Source organism: Hyla sarda, chromosome 10 (assembly GCF_029499605.1).
Source record: "Hyla sarda isolate aHylSar1 chromosome 10, aHylSar1.hap1, whole genome shotgun sequence".
NCBI classification, from domain to species: Eukaryota; Metazoa; Chordata; class Amphibia; order Anura; family Hylidae; genus Hyla; species Hyla sarda.
In genome coordinates, this window is record NC_079198.1 from 26,835,199 (window position 1) to 26,853,409 (window position 18,211).

At 42.0% G+C, this 18,211-nt stretch overlaps 1 protein-coding gene across 5 annotated transcripts in view; it reads left to right on the plus strand.

The window, feature by feature from the left end:
- TRPM4 (transient receptor potential cation channel subfamily M member 4) overlaps window positions 1–18,211 on the plus strand; it is a 215,750-nt gene that overhangs the window by 176,666 nt on the left and 20,873 nt on the right. For all 5 annotated transcript variants that reach the window (XM_056541826.1, XM_056541825.1, XM_056541827.1 and 2 more), the window contains 9 exons: window positions 1,514–1,888; window positions 3,712–3,840; window positions 6,373–6,502; window positions 9,985–10,130; window positions 11,429–11,541; window positions 13,117–13,215; window positions 13,301–13,732; window positions 17,128–17,260; window positions 17,533–17,707. In XM_056541826.1, the coding sequence (XP_056397801.1) occupies window positions 1,514–1,888; window positions 3,712–3,840; window positions 6,373–6,502; window positions 9,985–10,130; window positions 11,429–11,541; window positions 13,117–13,215; window positions 13,301–13,732; window positions 17,128–17,260; window positions 17,533–17,707 (1,732 nt within the window). The remainder of the gene's footprint in view (window positions 1–1,513; window positions 1,889–3,711; window positions 3,841–6,372; window positions 6,503–9,984; window positions 10,131–11,428; window positions 11,542–13,116; window positions 13,216–13,300; window positions 13,733–17,127; window positions 17,261–17,532; window positions 17,708–18,211) is intronic.

Consider the following 18,211-nt stretch of genomic DNA (forward strand, 5'->3'; position numbering starts at 1 on the left):
AGCATAGATCTCGACGCAACTGATGCCACAACTGATGACAAGTTGTCATCAGTTATATGGCATCTAGCGACCATTGTTTCTGCACGGCGGACAGGGGAATGCAGTAAGCTGCGCTTCCCTGTCCAGTGCCAAACATGCATGGGAAAGGCATAAGGCTATCCTTCATATAAAATAGGGCCAGGGACTATTGATAGGATTCAGATTATTGGGCAGACTAGATGGGCCAAATGGTTCTTATCTGCCGACACAGTCTATATTTCTATGTGCCCTCCAGAGTGTCCAACCATCCGGAGTCAAAATTGAGACTCTGGATGATTGTGAACTGTCCCATTAAAATGAATGAGATCGGTTCTAGCATCAGTTTCCCTCCAGTGCATGTCAGAGGGAAACTATGCCGGACGCCTGATATATGAGAACCCAGCCTTACACACTTACACAAACATTTCCCTTTTATATTGTAATTTTTTATTTTCTATTGTTAATATTATTTATAATATTATTAAAAGTGTGTGTCAGAATGCTGATGCAAAATCTGTTGTTCATCAGATTTTTAAAACAAATCAACCAAAATAGACTTTCTGCAGGGGAATAGAGCTCTGCAAAATGTACTTGGTTGCATAAAAAGGGTAAAATCCACCCAAAATTGCAACAAAAATGTGCCACAAACTAAGCAAAATGAAACTGTAGAGAGTACCCTGCACCCGCTCCCGGTCTATGATGTACGCTTAAGAGTTGAGTATTCTTCATACCCCAATTGGTCCTGGCTGCTATCAGCAATTTTAGTCTAAAAGGGCTAAAATTAGTTGGCGGGTCCCAGCTGAGAAGACAGACATAGATCTCTAAGGCCGTGTCTAAGTCTGTCTGCATTAATTCTGCATCCGCAATGATTTTCTGCAGAATAGTGTTGCTCACGAATATTCGCAATTCGAATATTATTCGCGAATATCGCATATTCGCGAATTCGCGAATTTCGCGAATATAGCGCTATATATTCGTAATTACGAATATTCGTTTTTCTTTTGTTTTTTTTTCACAGTACACATCACAGTGATCATCCCTCTCTGCTTCCAGCTTGTGTGGTGTAAAGAAGGCTGTAATACTACTGTGTGAGACCGTCGTGCGAAAATTCGCATATGCGAAAATTAGCATGTGTTAATTTTCGCATATGCGAATATTCACATATGTTAATTTTCGCATACGCGAATATCCGCATATGCGAAAATAAAACAAGAATATAACGAATATGCGAATATTCGCGAATATATGACGAATATTCGTCCATATATTCGCGAATATTCGCGAATTCGAATATGGCCTATGCCGCTCAACACTACTGCAGAAGTCCACAGTTTTTAACTTTTGCAGAATGCTCTCCAAAAGAGCATCTTTTTGACTGGATCACCCTACACTTCTAGAAGACCACTTTTTGTATGTATAAGGTCCATCAGTGTTATCCATGAAAATGACAAGATAGTTATATTATGGACTTCTGACTTTTCTCTGTTCTTTATAGGCTTGTGATCTTGAAGACACAATGACAGATGCACTAGTGAATGACAAACCCAGCTTTGTAAAACTCTTTGTGGACAATGGAATGAACATTGTGGATTATCTGACATATGGCCAACTGGAAGAGCTTTATAGATCTGTACTGGATAATACAGTCCTCTACCGATTACTTCAACGTAAACATGAAGAGCGCAGAGAGTCTAATAAAGGGCAGCAACACCTGGACTACTTGCCAGTGGACTCTATAAACAAACGACATGACTTCAATCTCTACGATGTGGCCAAAGTTCTGCGAGAGCTCATGGGTGATGTCTGTGCCCCATTCTATACACATGTACTTGGAAATACCAAGGGCTCGGTCAACAAGAAAAACTCCATTGTAAGTAATAATGCCAAATATATGTCAACCATTAATTTTGACTATAACAACAGATTGTTTTCAATATTTAGGTTCTTTGGCACAACATGGCATTGCTGAGTAATGTTCAGATGGTATGTCAAGTCATTATGCAACACAGTGGCTGCAATAAAATTTGGAAACCCATTGATTTCCATTCAGCCATGGCAGACATGAGCAGTCAGTGCTTGACTAAAATCAGTGGGGGACACCAGATGCCCATGGAATGAGTCATAGTTAATTTGAGCTGTAGAAATCTGACGGAATGTTGGGCATCCTTCTTTTAAGATATCCGAGAATGTTTCATTTTTGAGACCATGAAGTCTAAATTATTTGGGTACAGAACTTTGTAAAATTGTGTTGAAGGTACAGGGTACCTCAAGAATCCAGATTTGCTGTTTGTACCACTCAATACTAACAACAAATTCTATGTAAAAATCATCAGTTTTTTTCCTTCCTATTTTGTTTTTATTGTTGCCAAAAGGAAAATTGATGCTTTAAAGAGGTTATCCCATAACCATTTCCTCTAGATATGCTATTACTTAAGAGGTACAAGTCCCATCTCATTAGACTGGAGAATCAGCTTTGCAATCGCCATTCACATTCAATTCTCCATATATTATGTAGGCTGTGGTGGCAGACCGTTTTTGAGAGTCTCCTAATCTGTTTTCTTTCCTATATGTAGCGAATCTACCAAATGTAAGTAAGCATGATAAAGAGTCAAGATTGTAGGTAGTGAGGCTTCTGGATCAGACTACCCAAGGTTTGTTGGTAGTCTGTTACCATGGAGACATATAGGTCTGCATAGGAGCTGTGAATTCAAAGCATTAAGACACTTCCGACATAGCCTTTAAAGTGTACCTATCAAAAAGAAAAACATTTGACATGTTCTAGGGACATGTCAAATGAACAAGAGACATAGAAAGAGTTTTTATTGGTCAGGTTGAATGTTCAGACCACAACCATTCATGACAACGAACCAGGAGAAGTGCACACTTCTGTATCATGTGACCAGGACAGACTCATAATGTATGCCTATGGGGCCATCTTGGTTTCCTAGACACAGAGCAGAGAGAGAGAGAAGCGCACAGCTGTGAATAAATTGGACATCTTTAAAGTGTACCTATACAGGTGAAACTCGAAAAATTTGAATTTGAATTTCGTGCAAAAGTCCATTGTATTTCATTAATGCAAGTTAAAAGGAAAGGAAGCTCCAAAATCTCCTGATAGATGGATGCTATGACCCTGGACTTAATGAAGCATGGTGGACCAACACCAGCAGATGACATGGCTCCCCAAATCATAGTATTTGCGGGGGCTTTGGGGTTTTCATGACCTGTAAGCCATAATCATTACAATTATGACAAATCACGGCTTGAACTATCTGGCTTTGCATGTAATGAGTCTCTCTCATATATTGGTTTCACCTTTTAAGTTTCATTACTGAAATAAATGAACTTTGCACGATATTCACATTTTTCGAGTTTCGCCTGTACATAAGAAAAACCTTTTACGTATCCTTGGGACATGTCAAAAGTCTTTATCTGTTGGGGTGCTCAGACCTCGCTCATTCTCGTGATGGATAGGGGTCTGACCAATTTTGACCCATAAAAACATTTTTTTTTTTTTCATGACAGGCACACCTGAAAGTTAACTTATATCCTTAGATCAGGATCGTATGGTGACTTCATTTTTTTTTATATGGCTTAGAATGATGTAAAATAAAAAATACATACCACTACCAATGCCATATTTTTTGCCCATCCTAATTGTGTGTTTGTTTGTTTTTACATTCTTGTCTGTAGACTAAAAATTATCCAAACAACATTAATCAAAGATATGAGATTAAAAAGTCATCATCCCCCTGGATCGATCTCTTTATTTGGGCAATTCTACAGAATCGTGATGAAATGGCTACTTACTTCTGGGAAATGGTGAGATCTTAAAAGACATGTATCTAAACCTGAATTTTTCTTTCTAAAAGAAAGTATTGTACCCCAAGGTTAAGCACTGAGGATTGCATATGTGGTGACCACGGGTGTTATCCGCGACCGCCACTACGCTGGGGTTAGTTACTTGGTTCTTGGGGGTATAAACCCAGGGTTGGATGGTATTTACCCTTAATGTCTCGTGACGCCACTGTAGTCTTGGTAGCTTCCGGGTTACTACAGGTCCAGGGAACTCCGTCTCCCCACAGGCTAGCAAGGAAAGAATGGACTCCACACTAGGTTGCAGTTTAACGGAGGCTTTACTAGCTTGAAGACAGGTGGTACAATCTTCACAGCGCTCAACCAAAGTCTCCAAAAGATTAACAGACAGTCACTAGAGGACCACACCGCTTGCAGGACCTGGGCTTTATAGTGCATATGAGTTTGGCTTCTACGGCCGCACTAGGAATTTTAGGCCTGCGCTATATTAGGTTTGAGATTAAAGTCTTTTGGAGTCTCGAGATTAAAGTCACTTACTGAAGTGTCGGTAGATTGTGGCTTTTCGCCGGAATTCAATGGATTCTCCTTTAGAAGTCCTCTGATTAAGGCTGAAGTAAAGACTTGGTATTATTTGGGGTTACTTCATGCTCTTTCTTATCTCTCCTCGGTGGATACCCTCTGCGGGTTATCCTACTCTGCGGATTCTCTCCATCTCTGCATCTGCACCAACTCTGTATCTACGTCAGAACACTACCACACTCTCTCACTCTCCGTCAGAACACTCACTACGGGAAATGCCACCCCTTATAAGGGAAGGCTAAACTACAGCCCATTGGCCAGGCAGCTGTGGATCATAGAGTTGTCTGTATCCCCTGTATCCCCTTTAGGAGTTACAATAAAGTTACATATAAATAACAGCATAACATAACATTCTGCACTAAAGTCTAGTCTAGCTCTCAGTCCACTCCACTCTGACTAGACATGAGGTTGCTAGGAAACATACTTAAAGCTACAGATACCCAATAACGGATTACTAAGTTATAACAGTGCAAAATATAGGGGGAGCCCCCAGGACACTGGAGGTCTCAATCTGACAGGGCCTACAATACCTTGACATAAAATACTTGTACTGGGACACCACACATACATGAGTGTTTAATTGGCATTGAAATGTGCATTATGGAAATATTTAAGACAACTTTTCTCGGTCGCCCCATTGGGGAACATAGGAGACCATGGGTATTATACTGCTGCCTATATCCTGCTGGCAGGAGCTGACTTCTTTTTTTGCCTAATGTCAGCCTCCTAGTAGCGGCAGCATAATACCCATGGTCTCTGTGTTCCCCAATGAAGGCTACGCGAAAGAGATTTTACGGTGAGTACAAAAAAAAAATCTCCTTTTGTTTCCTTTAAAGAAAAATGGTTGTTTGCTTTCCTTTACAGGAATATAAAGTGTTGAAGCAATGAGCCTCATGGCAATGTAGGCCAGTTTAAATTTTAATTCCAGCTTTTTATTAAATGATTTTAATGTAAAAGTAGTCCTCTTCAGTTGTCCTCTAGAATTTCACCTTGGGACTGTTTTTATCTTCATACATTAAAGGGTATCTGTCATCAAACCATGTTTTCCAAACTAACTTAGATTATATTCACTAACTACTCCTGCCCTAAAAAAAAATCCGAGCCTTTAAAAAGCTGTGTATCATACCATTCCCCTTGCTTACATTGTGTGACCTCCCGGCAGGAGAAAGTGGACGTTCCCCAGCAGGGGTGACGTCACTGAAGCCTGCGAGAGCTGTGCCTCATCGTGCCCGATACGCACTTCATGAGTTTGGACTTCTGCAAGTCTGGGTGGAGATCAAATTAACTGTTTGGGAACAGAACAGAGCCACCTAGTGGCCATTTTTTCAATCACATTAAAAACATATAAAGGTTGAGAATTTTTCCAGCAAGTAAATAGCAAAGTGTTTTATAATAACATAAGGCACAATATATTAAAAGTTCAGTTTGGTGACAGGTACTCTTAAAAGGGGTACTCCGCCCCTAGACATGTTATCCTCTATCTAAAGGATAGGGGATAAGATGTCTGATCGGGGGGGTCCCCCATGATCTCTGTGCTGCACCCCGTGTTTGGTTAGAGCATTGGGTTCAGCGACGGCGGCTCGTGGCGTCACGGCCGCGCCTCGCTCGTGATGTCACGGCCACACACCCTCAATGCAAGTCTATGGGAGGGGGCGTGACGGCCCCTCCCATAAACTTGCATTTAGGGGGTATGGCCATGATGTGAAGAGCGGGGTGTTACCTTGACATCACGAGCCTCCGCCCTGCATCGCCAGCCATCCGGCACGGAGCGAAGTTCACTTTATGCACTGGATGTCTGGAGTGCCACAGCCGAGATCGCAGCGGTCCCCAGCGGTGGGACCCCTGCGATCAGACAACTTATATCCTATCCTTTGGATAGGGTATACGATGTCTAGGTCGGAGTACCCCTTTAAGTTGCATTAATGACATTTCTCTTTTTCTATATGGTGCACTTTGCAGGGAACAGAAGCTGTGACCTCAGCACTGGCTGCTTCCAAATTGCTGAAGGAGCTCTCCCGCATGGAATCAGAGGCCGAAGAAGCATTAGCTATGAAAGAGCTAGCCGCAAAGTTTGAACATCTGGCAATAGGTAATCCCTAGCATCATGTTATCCACTTTCAACCCCTTCCTTCCACAGCGATTCTTGTTTTGTTTTCATTTCCTCTTTTAATATTTAGGGTAGGGTCACACACAGTGCATCCGCAGCATATTTCACGCTGCAGATGCCCCAACGGCAAGCTCTTTGCTGCGGCTGGTTAGCTCTGTGTGTCCGCTTGTGACTGGCAGCCGGTAATCCACCGTTATGAGCCGACACACAGAGCTACCTGGCCGCAGCAGGGAGCTTGCTGTGCCGTCGCTCTGTGACTGCTGTGCAATAGGCTGCTAATGCGCTGTGTGTGACCCTACCCTTAACGTTTTTGGGAGAAATTTATGAAACCCTGTGCCAAGAAGCAGTGGAACAATTGCCTATAGCAACCAATCAAATTCCAGCTTTCATTTTTTAGAGGCTTTTAAAAAAAATGAAAGCGGAAATCTGATTGCTTGCTATAGACATCTGCTATTTTACCTTGATATGCTTAAAAATAAATAAATAAAAAACTTTCTGTGCATCTCTATTTTCTGACCCCCCTATAATGGAGCTGCTTGTCTTTTTTTGTCTGTGTTGTTTATTGGTACCATTTTGGGTATATAGGTCTTTTTTCATTGCATTTTATTTCATGTTTTCTGGGATGTGAGATGACCCCAAAAAAGGCTATTTAAGCATTGGGTATTTTAATTTGTTTATTGCATTCACCATAATTTGGAATTTCTTCACACAACAATACCAATTATGTTACTCTTTTGTAGTTTAGATTTTTTTAAATTTAAGAACAAAAGGGTATGATTAAAATTTACATGGAGGATTTTTTTTATATTTTGTTATTTTTAATATTTTTTACATTAGGGGGATTGTATAAGTAATCATTTGACTGATTGTGCAGTGCACTGCAATGCTACTGTATTGCATGTCACATCTGTGATCTACTCTTTGACTGTTACAATAGATACTGTATAACATGGCAGGCACGAAGGCCTTCAAAAGGCCTTTAGTTGCCATGACAAATAAGCGGTACTCTGCGATTGCATCCCTGGGGTGCCGTTCGAAAGGCATGATAGGACTGCCAATGTCCACCTACCTAGATGTTGTGGTCGATACTCAGCATGGCATCTAACAGGCTAAATGATTTTTATTGAAGTGAACTCAAATGCTGGTCATTTGATTGTAGAGCCCGCTCCAAACTCTGGCACCCAACATTTGACTTTTATTTCAAGGATCTCTCTTCTTTCATTTTTCAGTGGAAGTATATTGGGTTAAAGTGTGGGTGAAGAGCTGTAAAATGAGGGGTTACTCACTGAAATACATCCACTAGGCGCTGCGTTCTGCTCGTAAATATTTCCATTCCTAATGCACCCCAGTGTGCATTGGAGGCGTGGGAGCTGGCCATCCAAGTTCCCCAACTCCAACATAATCCTCCTTCGGCCCTACTCCTTCATTATTATGTTAATGGTGGCTGCAGGTGAGTGGTCTGCTCTCTGTGCTTACCCACAACCTTCATTAGCATAATCATTAAAGGGTAGCAGGGCAATGGTGAATTATATAGAAGACAGGGGAGCTTGGGCAACCGGCTCCCCGTCTTTAATGCGCGCTGGGGCACATTAGGAATGAAACTATTTTCAAGCAGTACGTAGCACCTAGTGAACGTATTTCAGTGAGTAACCCCTCAGTAAACCCCTCACTAAACCCATACTGGGTTTAAATTGGGTGATCTAGCTGTCAGATTGTCAGCTCAGGCAAGATGGCTGCCTCCCCCCCACACCCCATAATCATGTACAAAAAAAAGAATAAAAGTAAATGCAATAAAAAAAATTGAAAAGAGGAAAAAAAAGGATGGGTCAGTGCTTAGTTTTAATTTATAAGGTGATGTAGAAGCCAAAGAGCTCTGCAGTTTCTCAAACAATCTTCTGATCTTCTGAAGGATTGCACCACCCAGTACTGGAAAAAACACTTACCCCTCCTTCCCTCATTTGACAGAAGAATTAGATCCTTTTATAGGTTTGTTCCAGTAGCACTGTAATGTAGATCTTAGCAACAGTGTATGGAAGGAACATATTTGATTTCACGCATTGCTGACGTTAGAAGTGATTTACATTGTACGCGGACACATTGATGTTTATTTTATTTTACTTAACCCCTTAATGACGCAGCAACCTTTAATTTATTTTTCCATCGGCGGAGCCAAATGAGGGCTAATTTTTGCAGCACTGATTGTACTGTTTATTTTATTTTTCTGCATTTTTTTTTTTGCTATTTATTCTATTTTTCTGTTGGATATTAGGTGACCTATTGCAAGGCCCAAGAGGGTGATGAATGAAACAGGGATATAAAAAAATACTAAATAAACAATCTCTGTCCCATACAGCACCTATTCAAGTTCTATATTAGTGGATCAGCTTGGCAAGAATTCTTTTTTTAACATGACCCTTGTCTGGCAATATCTTTACTGGTGATCAATAAGTTATATTACAGTCCATAGAGCCCCAATAACTTATGGTGCTGATCCTTCCCTTAATTTTATGGGGAGTGGGATTTAACACTGGGGTGGGTTAAAAGGGTTATCCAGACAGTAATGGACATGCTTGGGAAGGATCTGTGCTTGTCTTGGGGCTAAATGGCTATGTTGTGAGTTCACCATAACACTGGTGCTACCTTTTTATAAAATGGCTATTTCCTGTTGGAGTTCCCTCCCTCCAACCAGCCATCCCACCCACTGCAGTACAGCTGCAGCCCTGTGAAGTATGATCTCCCTCCCACCCAGCAGTCGCTCCACCTATTGAAGCACAGACACGCTACCTTTCAACACCTGAAGAAATGTCTCAGGCTGCACTGCAACCTGGGAAAAGCTGAGCCAACACTCATTTTGTATGCTGCTAGTCAAATAAAAAAAATCCTGCAATACCCCTTTAATAAATGTATTAAGAAACATGTGGTCATTGTGACCATGACGATATATTGCATACTTTGAATTTATATAACTCCTTGTTATCATCTCTCTTTCTGTAGTCACATTTTTTTCTTTATTATTCTGATTGGGTAATTCTTACATTCTAAGTAATATAAGTTGTTGTATGTGGTTTGGGTGATTTTTTTTAATTTCATGTCAATTCAAACCACATCACATATAGTAATAGACATTCTTCTTTGGTGTCTATGATGTAACCAACACATATAAAGAAAATGATACCTTATTTCCCACACCCGCCCATATACCATCAAACAGGGTGTCTCAGCCAACTTTCTTTGAGCAAGACGGAAAAACTGTGGAACATTTTAACCTATTTTGTGCTGATCATTTTTTTTTTTTTAAATAAAATGGGGACAAAGGTAAATGTGCCTAGTGCTGGACTGAGGTCCCTAACCCCCCAATACCAAGGACAGGCTTGAAAATGTCTATTACACATATTGTAAATGCTTGAGGCTGACAATTCTGAATACAGGACTGTATGATATAAATATATCTCTCATTGTTACAGGTGTGTTTAATGAGTGTTATAGAAATAGTGAGAACAGGGCATTCAAGTTACTGGTGCGACGCTCGCCTGTCTGGGGTGGTGCCACATGCCTGCAGCTGGCTTATGAGGCTGATGCACGTAATTTCTTTGCACAGGATGGTGTTCAGGTAAGAGAACAAATTAACATATTTGAAATTCTTCTAATGTCTTCTTATAATGTCTTATTTCTGTAATGACGTCAATCTACAACCCAGTATAGCCAGTGGCAACTGTAGTCATAGTCTACCTTGTAAGAAGAAATGTTTGTAAATACATATTAAAGGGGTACTTCACTGTCCCAGCATTTGGAACATTTTGTTCCGAACGCTGGGCAGGCGGCGGGGGGTCATGATGTCACGCCACGCCCCCATGTTATGTCACGCCATGCCCCCTCAATGCATGTCTATGGGAGGAGGTGTGGCAGCCACCACGCCCCTTCCAATAGATTTGCATTGAGGGGGCATGGCTTGACGTCATGAGGGGTGCCGCCTGCACCCAGCGTTCTAAGCAAATGGCGGGTGCTGCACAGAGATCAGACATCTTATCCCCTTTTGTTTGGATAGGGGATAAGATGTCTAGGGGCGGAGTACCCCTTTAACACTGGTCCTTCTATCCTGTGATAATGGAGAAAGGTGAACTAACTCTAGGAGAAGGCCCCTTTAGGTTTTACACCCTTATACACCCTTGGACATGTCGGCTATAAAAATGCCTGAATCCTAGCATCCCTATTGATGTCCTCTAAAAGAGTTGTTGACTTTAAAGAGTACCTGTCATCAAACCATATTTTGTAAACTAACTCAGATTATATTCCCTAACTACTCCTAACACTGCCCTTAAAAATGTTTTCCAACCTTTAAAAAGGTGTGTATCATACCTTTCCCCTTGCTCACATTGTGTGAGCTCCAGGCAGGAGAAAGTGGGCCTTCCCCAGCAGGCACAATGCCTTGCCATGCCACGAACGCACTTCCTAAGTTTGGACTACTGCAAGTCCTGGAGGAGACCAAACTAACTGTTTGACTTTCGCAGGGAACAGAACAGAGCCACCTAGTGGCCATTTTTTCAATCACATTCACAGTTCCACAAAAATAAGCTGATCACACGAAGTGAGACCCCAGTGACCAGTTTTCATATATGTAGGAACCTGGCAGCATGTGTTAAGTTTCCCTATAGTATCACTATAGGGAATTGAAGCATTACACTATGCCCATTGAAATGGATGAGCACAGACTGAATGGGTCCTCCAGAGGGAGAAACGCTCTTCACGCTAGTTATGGTTGAGTATCTTTAATGGCCTCCACATGAACTTTTAATTAGGTCTAGACCCTTTAGATGATCCTTTTAGTGATCATCTCACTTTATAAATTGTGGGTTGAAAATTATAAAGGTTTTTGTTATCTATAAATGATATTACTACTTTATTCCACAGTCCATGTTAACAGAAAACTGGTGGGGACAAATGGCACAAAACACACCGGTATGGGCATTGGTTCTGACCTTCTTCTGCCCTCCACTCATTTATACTGATCTCATTGAATACAAGTAAGTAACCAAGTGCAATTTTTGTACACATTCTCAGGCTTGTATTCTATATCCAATGTTTTGAAATGAAATGTTGACTCTTACCTCCCTTGGACTGTAAATCCTGTAGTCTGAATGTAACAAAAACCATGGTAAATTGAAAATTAATAGTCATATTGCACTAACAGGTTGTTGGTAGGCAGGAGAGCCTTTGCCGCCATTGCATGCGATGAGGAGTGGTTGTAACTTCACTTAAAGGGGTACTCTGGTGAAAAACTATTTTTTTTTTTCACAAATTTTGCCTTCATAAAGTTAAACAGATTTGAAAACGACTTCTATTTAAAAAATATGAATCCTTCCATTATTTATCAGCTGCTGTATGCTCCAGAGCAAGTTGAGTTGTTCTTTTTTGTCTGACCACAGTGCTCTCTGCTGCCACCTCTGTCTGTTTAAGAAAATGTCCAGAGAAGGAGCAAATCCCCATAGCAAACCTCTCTTGATCCCGACAGTTCCTGACATGGACAGAGGTGTCAGCAGAGAGCACTGGGGTCAGACAGAAAAGAACAACTCAACCTCGGGAGCATACAGGAGCTGATAAATACTGGAAGGATTAAGATTTGTAAATAGAAGTAATTTACAAATCTGTTTAACTTTCTTGCACCAGTTGATTTGAAAAAAGGGAGTACCCCTTTAAGTATTACAATGAACCTCAGAGGAAAGTTAGGATAAATGCCACAGATAATTGTCAATTATTTTTAAGCCACTTTCTTCTGAGGCCCACTGGAATACTGATAGATTTAATCCTATCCCTCTTTATAACTGGCTTATTGCAACCACACATAAGAGGACAATTGCATGTCTATGTATAGGAGAACAGTATACACTGTACAGGTTTTTCTTTTTTCAACATTGTCGATTCATATAGAAGGCATGAAAAACTATGAAGGAACACATATGGAATTAAGAAGTAGACAGACACCCTTATTATGTTTAAAAATGTTTATTCTTCAAAGTAGTGCTTGTCTTTCTTTGATGGGTTTTAGGGACTTATAGCTCCTTCTCAGGTTAAACAGACAAGGACCCTTGTCTGTTTTACCTGAGGAAGGGGAAATAAGTCCCCGAAACCCGTTGTTATAAGGACAATAAAGAATTTTAGAAGTAAAACCACTCAGACATTTGAAGATCTTTTTATTCTTATTTTTATTCACCACAAAAACCTAGGAAAAGTTATTGACTCGACTATAAGCCTAGTGTGAGAAACACATCATCCCCCCAATGTCATCATCCAGACCTCCGTCATCACCCCCCCCTTCATCATCACCGCCTGTCAATCTCTTCTCTGTGGTCTTCAACCTGCAGACCTCCAGCCATCGGCTGTCCGGGCATGCTGGGAGTTGTAGTTTTGCAACATCTGGAGGTCCGCAGGTTGAAGACCACTGAGAAGGGATTGACAGGCGAAGAGTTCCCTCGAGTATAAGCCGAGGGGGAGCGTTTTCAGCACGAAAAATCGAGCCGAAAAACTCGGCTTATACTTGAGTATATACAGTACATTAATTCGTTAAAACATGAACACATTTATTTATTTCTTTTTTTTAGAAATTTTGACAATGAAAATGGAATTGAAAACTGCAAAAGAGTTGAGATGGACAGTTTAGATATCGATATAAAGACTACCGTGGCGGAAATAATGGAAGGGTACGTAAAATTACAACCTGTAATGGCAAGCAGTACCTTCATGATCTTTTTATTAATGGGTATTGTGTCTTATGATACTACTCAGGGAGGAAATTCTAAAGGAGAAGAGTGAACTTGTACAGCTCAAACCTGCCAAGGCATCAGATGTAAACAATGTTCTCCCTGAAGCAGAAGTCACGAAAGAGAAGCCACGGCCACATTGGATGCGTCGCTGGAAACAGTTCTGGAGTGCACCTGTCACGGCGTTCTTCGGCAATGTCATCATGTACTTCACCTTCCTCTTCCTGTTTTCTTATGTGCTCCTCCTGGACTTTAAAAGACCTCCACCAGATGGTCCGGCCACTTCAGAGGTTATTCTGTATTTTTGGGTTTTCACTATGGTTTGTGAAGAAATACGGCAAAGTTTCTTTGTGGGATCCATGCCTGTAATACAGAAGGTCAAGCAATACTTACAGGACTCCTGGAACCACGTTGACATCACGGCCTTGCTGCTTTTCATCTTTGGAGTCATTTGCAGGTACTGATTGTACTCAATTGTAGATGTATAGATTACACAAACTCCTTAGTATATATATAAAAACATTATATTAAAACTATGTAGTTTGCCATAAGGCTAGGTTTCCACTTGGTTTTTTTTCTGGCAGTTTTTGGATATCTGCCACTGCAGTTTTTGAACCAAAGTCAGAAGTGGATCCAAAAGGGGAGGAGAAGTATAAGTCTGGCTTTTACTGTATCTATCGGGGTATACCACGCACCGGCCTATAACACGCACCCTCATTTTACCAAGGATATTTGGGTAAAAAAAGTTTTTTACCCAAATATCCATGGTAAAATGAGGGTGCGTGTGTGCGTGTGTATACCCCGATATACCCCCAGGAAAGGCAGGGGGAGAGAGGCCGTCGCTGCCCGCTTCTCTCCCCCTGCCTTTCCTGGGGTCTAGAGCGCTGCTGCCGGCCCTTCTCTCCAACTGGCTATCGGCGCCGCTGCCCGTTCTGTCCCCCTGACTATCGGTACCGGCGCCCCATTGCCGGCGCCGATAGCCAGGGGGAGAGAAGCGGCGCCGACAGCCTGGGGGAGAGAAGGGGCAGCGGCACCCATTGCCGGCGCCGCTGCCCCATTGCCTCCCCCCATTCCCGGTGGCATAATTACCTGGGTCGGGTCCCCACTGCTGCAGGCCTCCGGCGTGCGTCCCCTGCGTCGTTGCTATGCACGGCGCGGCACACTGACGTCATGCGCCGCGCCGTGCAGCGCATAGCAACGACGAAGGGGACGCACGCCGGAGGCTTGCAGCAGCGCGGACCCGACCCAGGTAATTATGCCACCGGGGATGGGGGGAGGCAACGGGGCAGCGGTGCCAGCAATGGGTGCCGCTGCCCCTTCTCTCCCCCTGGCTATCGGCGTCGGTACCGATAGTCAGGGGGACAGAACGGGCAGCAGCGCCGATAGCCAGGGGGTGAGAAGGGCCGGCAGCAGGGCTCTAGACCCCAGGGAAGGCAGGGGGAGAGAAGCGGGCAGCGACGGCCTCTCTCCCCTGCCTTTCCTGGGGCGGTATCGGCGTATAACACGCACATAGACTTTAGGCTAAAAATTTTAGCCTAAAAAGTGCGTGTTATACGCCGATAAATACGATATATTTCCCATTCCTTTTGAATACACTTCTGGCTTTGGCTCAAAAACTGCAGTGGCAGTTTTCCAAAAACTGCCAGAAAAAAAACCAAGTGGAAACCTAGCCTTACCATAATGTTTTCTCTAACTTGTTCCTGTCAAAATTGTGCCCATAAGTATCCGATTGTCTGCCAATATGATATACTAGAGAAAATAGGATTGTTATGCAAGTAGACAAGCCACTCCTATTGAATAGAATAATGTGTATGCTTTTCAGAGGTTCAAAACCAATTCCCTTCAGGGCATAAAGCTCCTCCGGGACTGAGCCCTTTACTAAGGAAAGATCACTGCAGCACTCCGATATATTGAAAAAAGTGGATATTCTTTATTCCATCAACCCACACATAGCAACGTTTCAGCCGCAACAACGCAGCCTTTCTCAAGTGGCTTGAGAAAGGCTGCATTGTTGCGGCTGAAACGTTGCTTTGTGTGGGTTGATGGAATAAACACTGTCCACTTTTTTCATCATATCGGAGTGCTGCAGTGATCTTTCCTTTTTGTGTATCTACTATTTGGAGACCTGCAACCAAGGATTTCCGCACTGATGTTGCACCCAGCTAGATTGTATCCCTAAATTGGAGTGCTGCTACCTTCTTTTTTCTGTGTGTGTGTATATTTATATATATATATATATATATATATATATATATATATATATATATATTATATAATTTTTTTTTTTTTTTTGCTTAATACCAAGATATGTCATCTCTTTACAAACAGTCCAGTCCTGAAAATGAAGAGGCAGATCATGTACAGTGGTTCCTCAAGTTACAGTATTAAAGGGGTACTCCGGTGAAAACCTTTTTTCTTTTAAATCAACTGGTGGCAGAAAGTTAAACATATTTGTAAATTACTTCTATAAAAAAAAAATCTTAATCCTTCCTGTACTTATTAGCTGCTGAATACTACAGAGTACATTCTTTTCTTTTTGGAATGCTCTCTGATGACATCACAAGCACAGTTCTCTCTGCTGACGTTATTATAATAATAATAATAACGCTTTACTTATTGTTGTCCTTAGTGGGATTTGAACTCCAGTCCCCAGCACTGCAAGGCGGCTGTGCTAACCACTGAGCCACCATGAGGCCCTTAGAATACATCTGCTATGCATGGTTGCTAAAATGGACAGAGATGTCAGCAGAGAGCACTGTGCTCGGGATGTCATCAGTGTTCCTAAAAGAAAGGAATTTCCTCTGTAGCATTCAGCAGCTAATAAGTACTAGAAAGATTAAGATTTTTTAATAGAAGTAATTTACAAATATGTTTATTTTCTGCCACCAGTTGATTTAAAAGGAAAAAGGTTTTCACCGGAGTACCCCTTTAATCGGTTCCAGGACGACCATTGTATGTTGAAACCATTGTATGTTCAGACCAGAACTCTATGGAAACCTGGTAATTGGTTCTAAAGGCACCAAAATGTCAGCCAAAAATAGGAAAAAAAGTGAGGATTAAAGAAAAATAAGTAGATAACTAATATAGATAAAGCAAATCCTTACATATAAAAGTAAGAAAGATTAGCTGTGAGCTGTAAATCACTGCCTATGTCAGTGTTTCCCAAGTAGGGAGCCTCCAGCTGTTGCAAAACTACAACTCCCAGCATGCCCGGACAGCCAAAGGCTGTCTGGGCATGCTGGGAGTTGTAGTTTGCAACAGCTGGAGGCTCCCTGCTTAGGAAACACTGGTCTATGTAGAGGACAGGAGCTTCTTCAGGGTCCTGTACAGTACACGCAATGTCCTAAAAAAGTAACATGGAGTCACCCTCACCTGGTGTCCAAAGGAGCAGGTAACCCTGGTACAGGTAAAGTGTACAGAACATGTTGTGCCTCCCTGTACTGTAGGGGGCTGTACCAGACACCAGTCAGTGCATACACTTCAGTAATATAGGGGTAAACTGCCCATCCTGATTGGTCGGTTCTTCTGGTCATTGACACGTTTCACAGATCTGGACTGTCTGTAACATTGTATGTTGAGTCTGGTTTCAACTTACGATGGTCCAGAAAAGACCATTGTAGGTTGAAACTATTGTATGTTGAGGCCATTGTAAGTTGAGGGATCACTGTATTTGTCACTGTGGCCTCTTCACTGTTTTTCCATGCACAGCAGAGGCCCCAGCCATACAGCTGTGTGGGAAAATGCAGCATGGGCCTATTCACTCTTCTTACTAAACTAAAACTGTCAAATGTAAAAAAAAAATGTATACATATATTTTTTTTATACTTAATTTATCTATAATTGTATGTACAGAATGATGGACACTTCGTATGAGTCGGGACGGACCATCCTGTGTTTTGACTTCATGGTTTTTACTCTTCGACTTATTCACATTTTTGCAGTCAACAAACAGCTGGGGCCCAAAATAATTATTGTCAGAAAGATGGTAAGTGTATGTGTAAAGGGACCGAATAAAGAAACATGGCATCTTTACCCTCCATCTTTCTTCTCTCTCTGTCTCTCTACATCTGCTTTCTTTCATATCCTCTTTCCTATATTGCCAGAGAAAAGGAATTTAAATTTGATATATCTCAAAGGTTGTGGATGTCAAATTGACTATTTTTTTTTTGCATTCTTTGCATCTGTATTATAGTTTGCAGAATTATATTTTTCTATCCAACAATGTAACCATGGCTTTGTCTCTACCCTTCTTCACAGATGAAAGACGTCTTCTTCTTCTTGTTTTTTCTGGGTGTCTGGCTAATTGCCTATGGAGTTGCTACGGAAGGTCTCCTACACCCCAACGATACCCGTCTGGGGTGGATATTCAGACGTGTGTTCTACAGACCTTACCTGCAAATCTTTGGTCAGATTGAGCTGGATAAAATGGATGGTAAGAGACAAGTATGTGACTCTTAAAGGGGAACTCTGCTGCTTAGCGTATGGAAAAAACGATTCCAAACGCTGGAGCCAGCACCGGGAACTCGTGACGTCATAGCCCTGCCCCCTCATGACCTCACGCCCGCACCCTTAATGCAAGTCACGCCCCCTCCCATAGACTTGCATTGAGGGGGCGGGGTGTGACACCATAAGGGTGTGTGGCTATGACATCACGAGCTGCTGGCTCCAGCGTTCAGAACAGTTTGTTCCAAACGCTGAGCAGCGGAGTACCCCTTTAAAGCTTTTCAAATGAGGAACAACACTACCACAGATGTATCCCTGTGAGGATTTATTGGTTTAGTCTCCTAACTTGAAAAGTGCAGTGACTTACCTACAGTTTCAATGTAGAGGTCTGGGCAGAGTCATGTGGCTTATATCTATCAGGAACATTTTGAGGAGCAAATTAAAATCTTCTAGGCACAAGCAGCAAAGTTCACTGTCTAATGAATGATGTTTA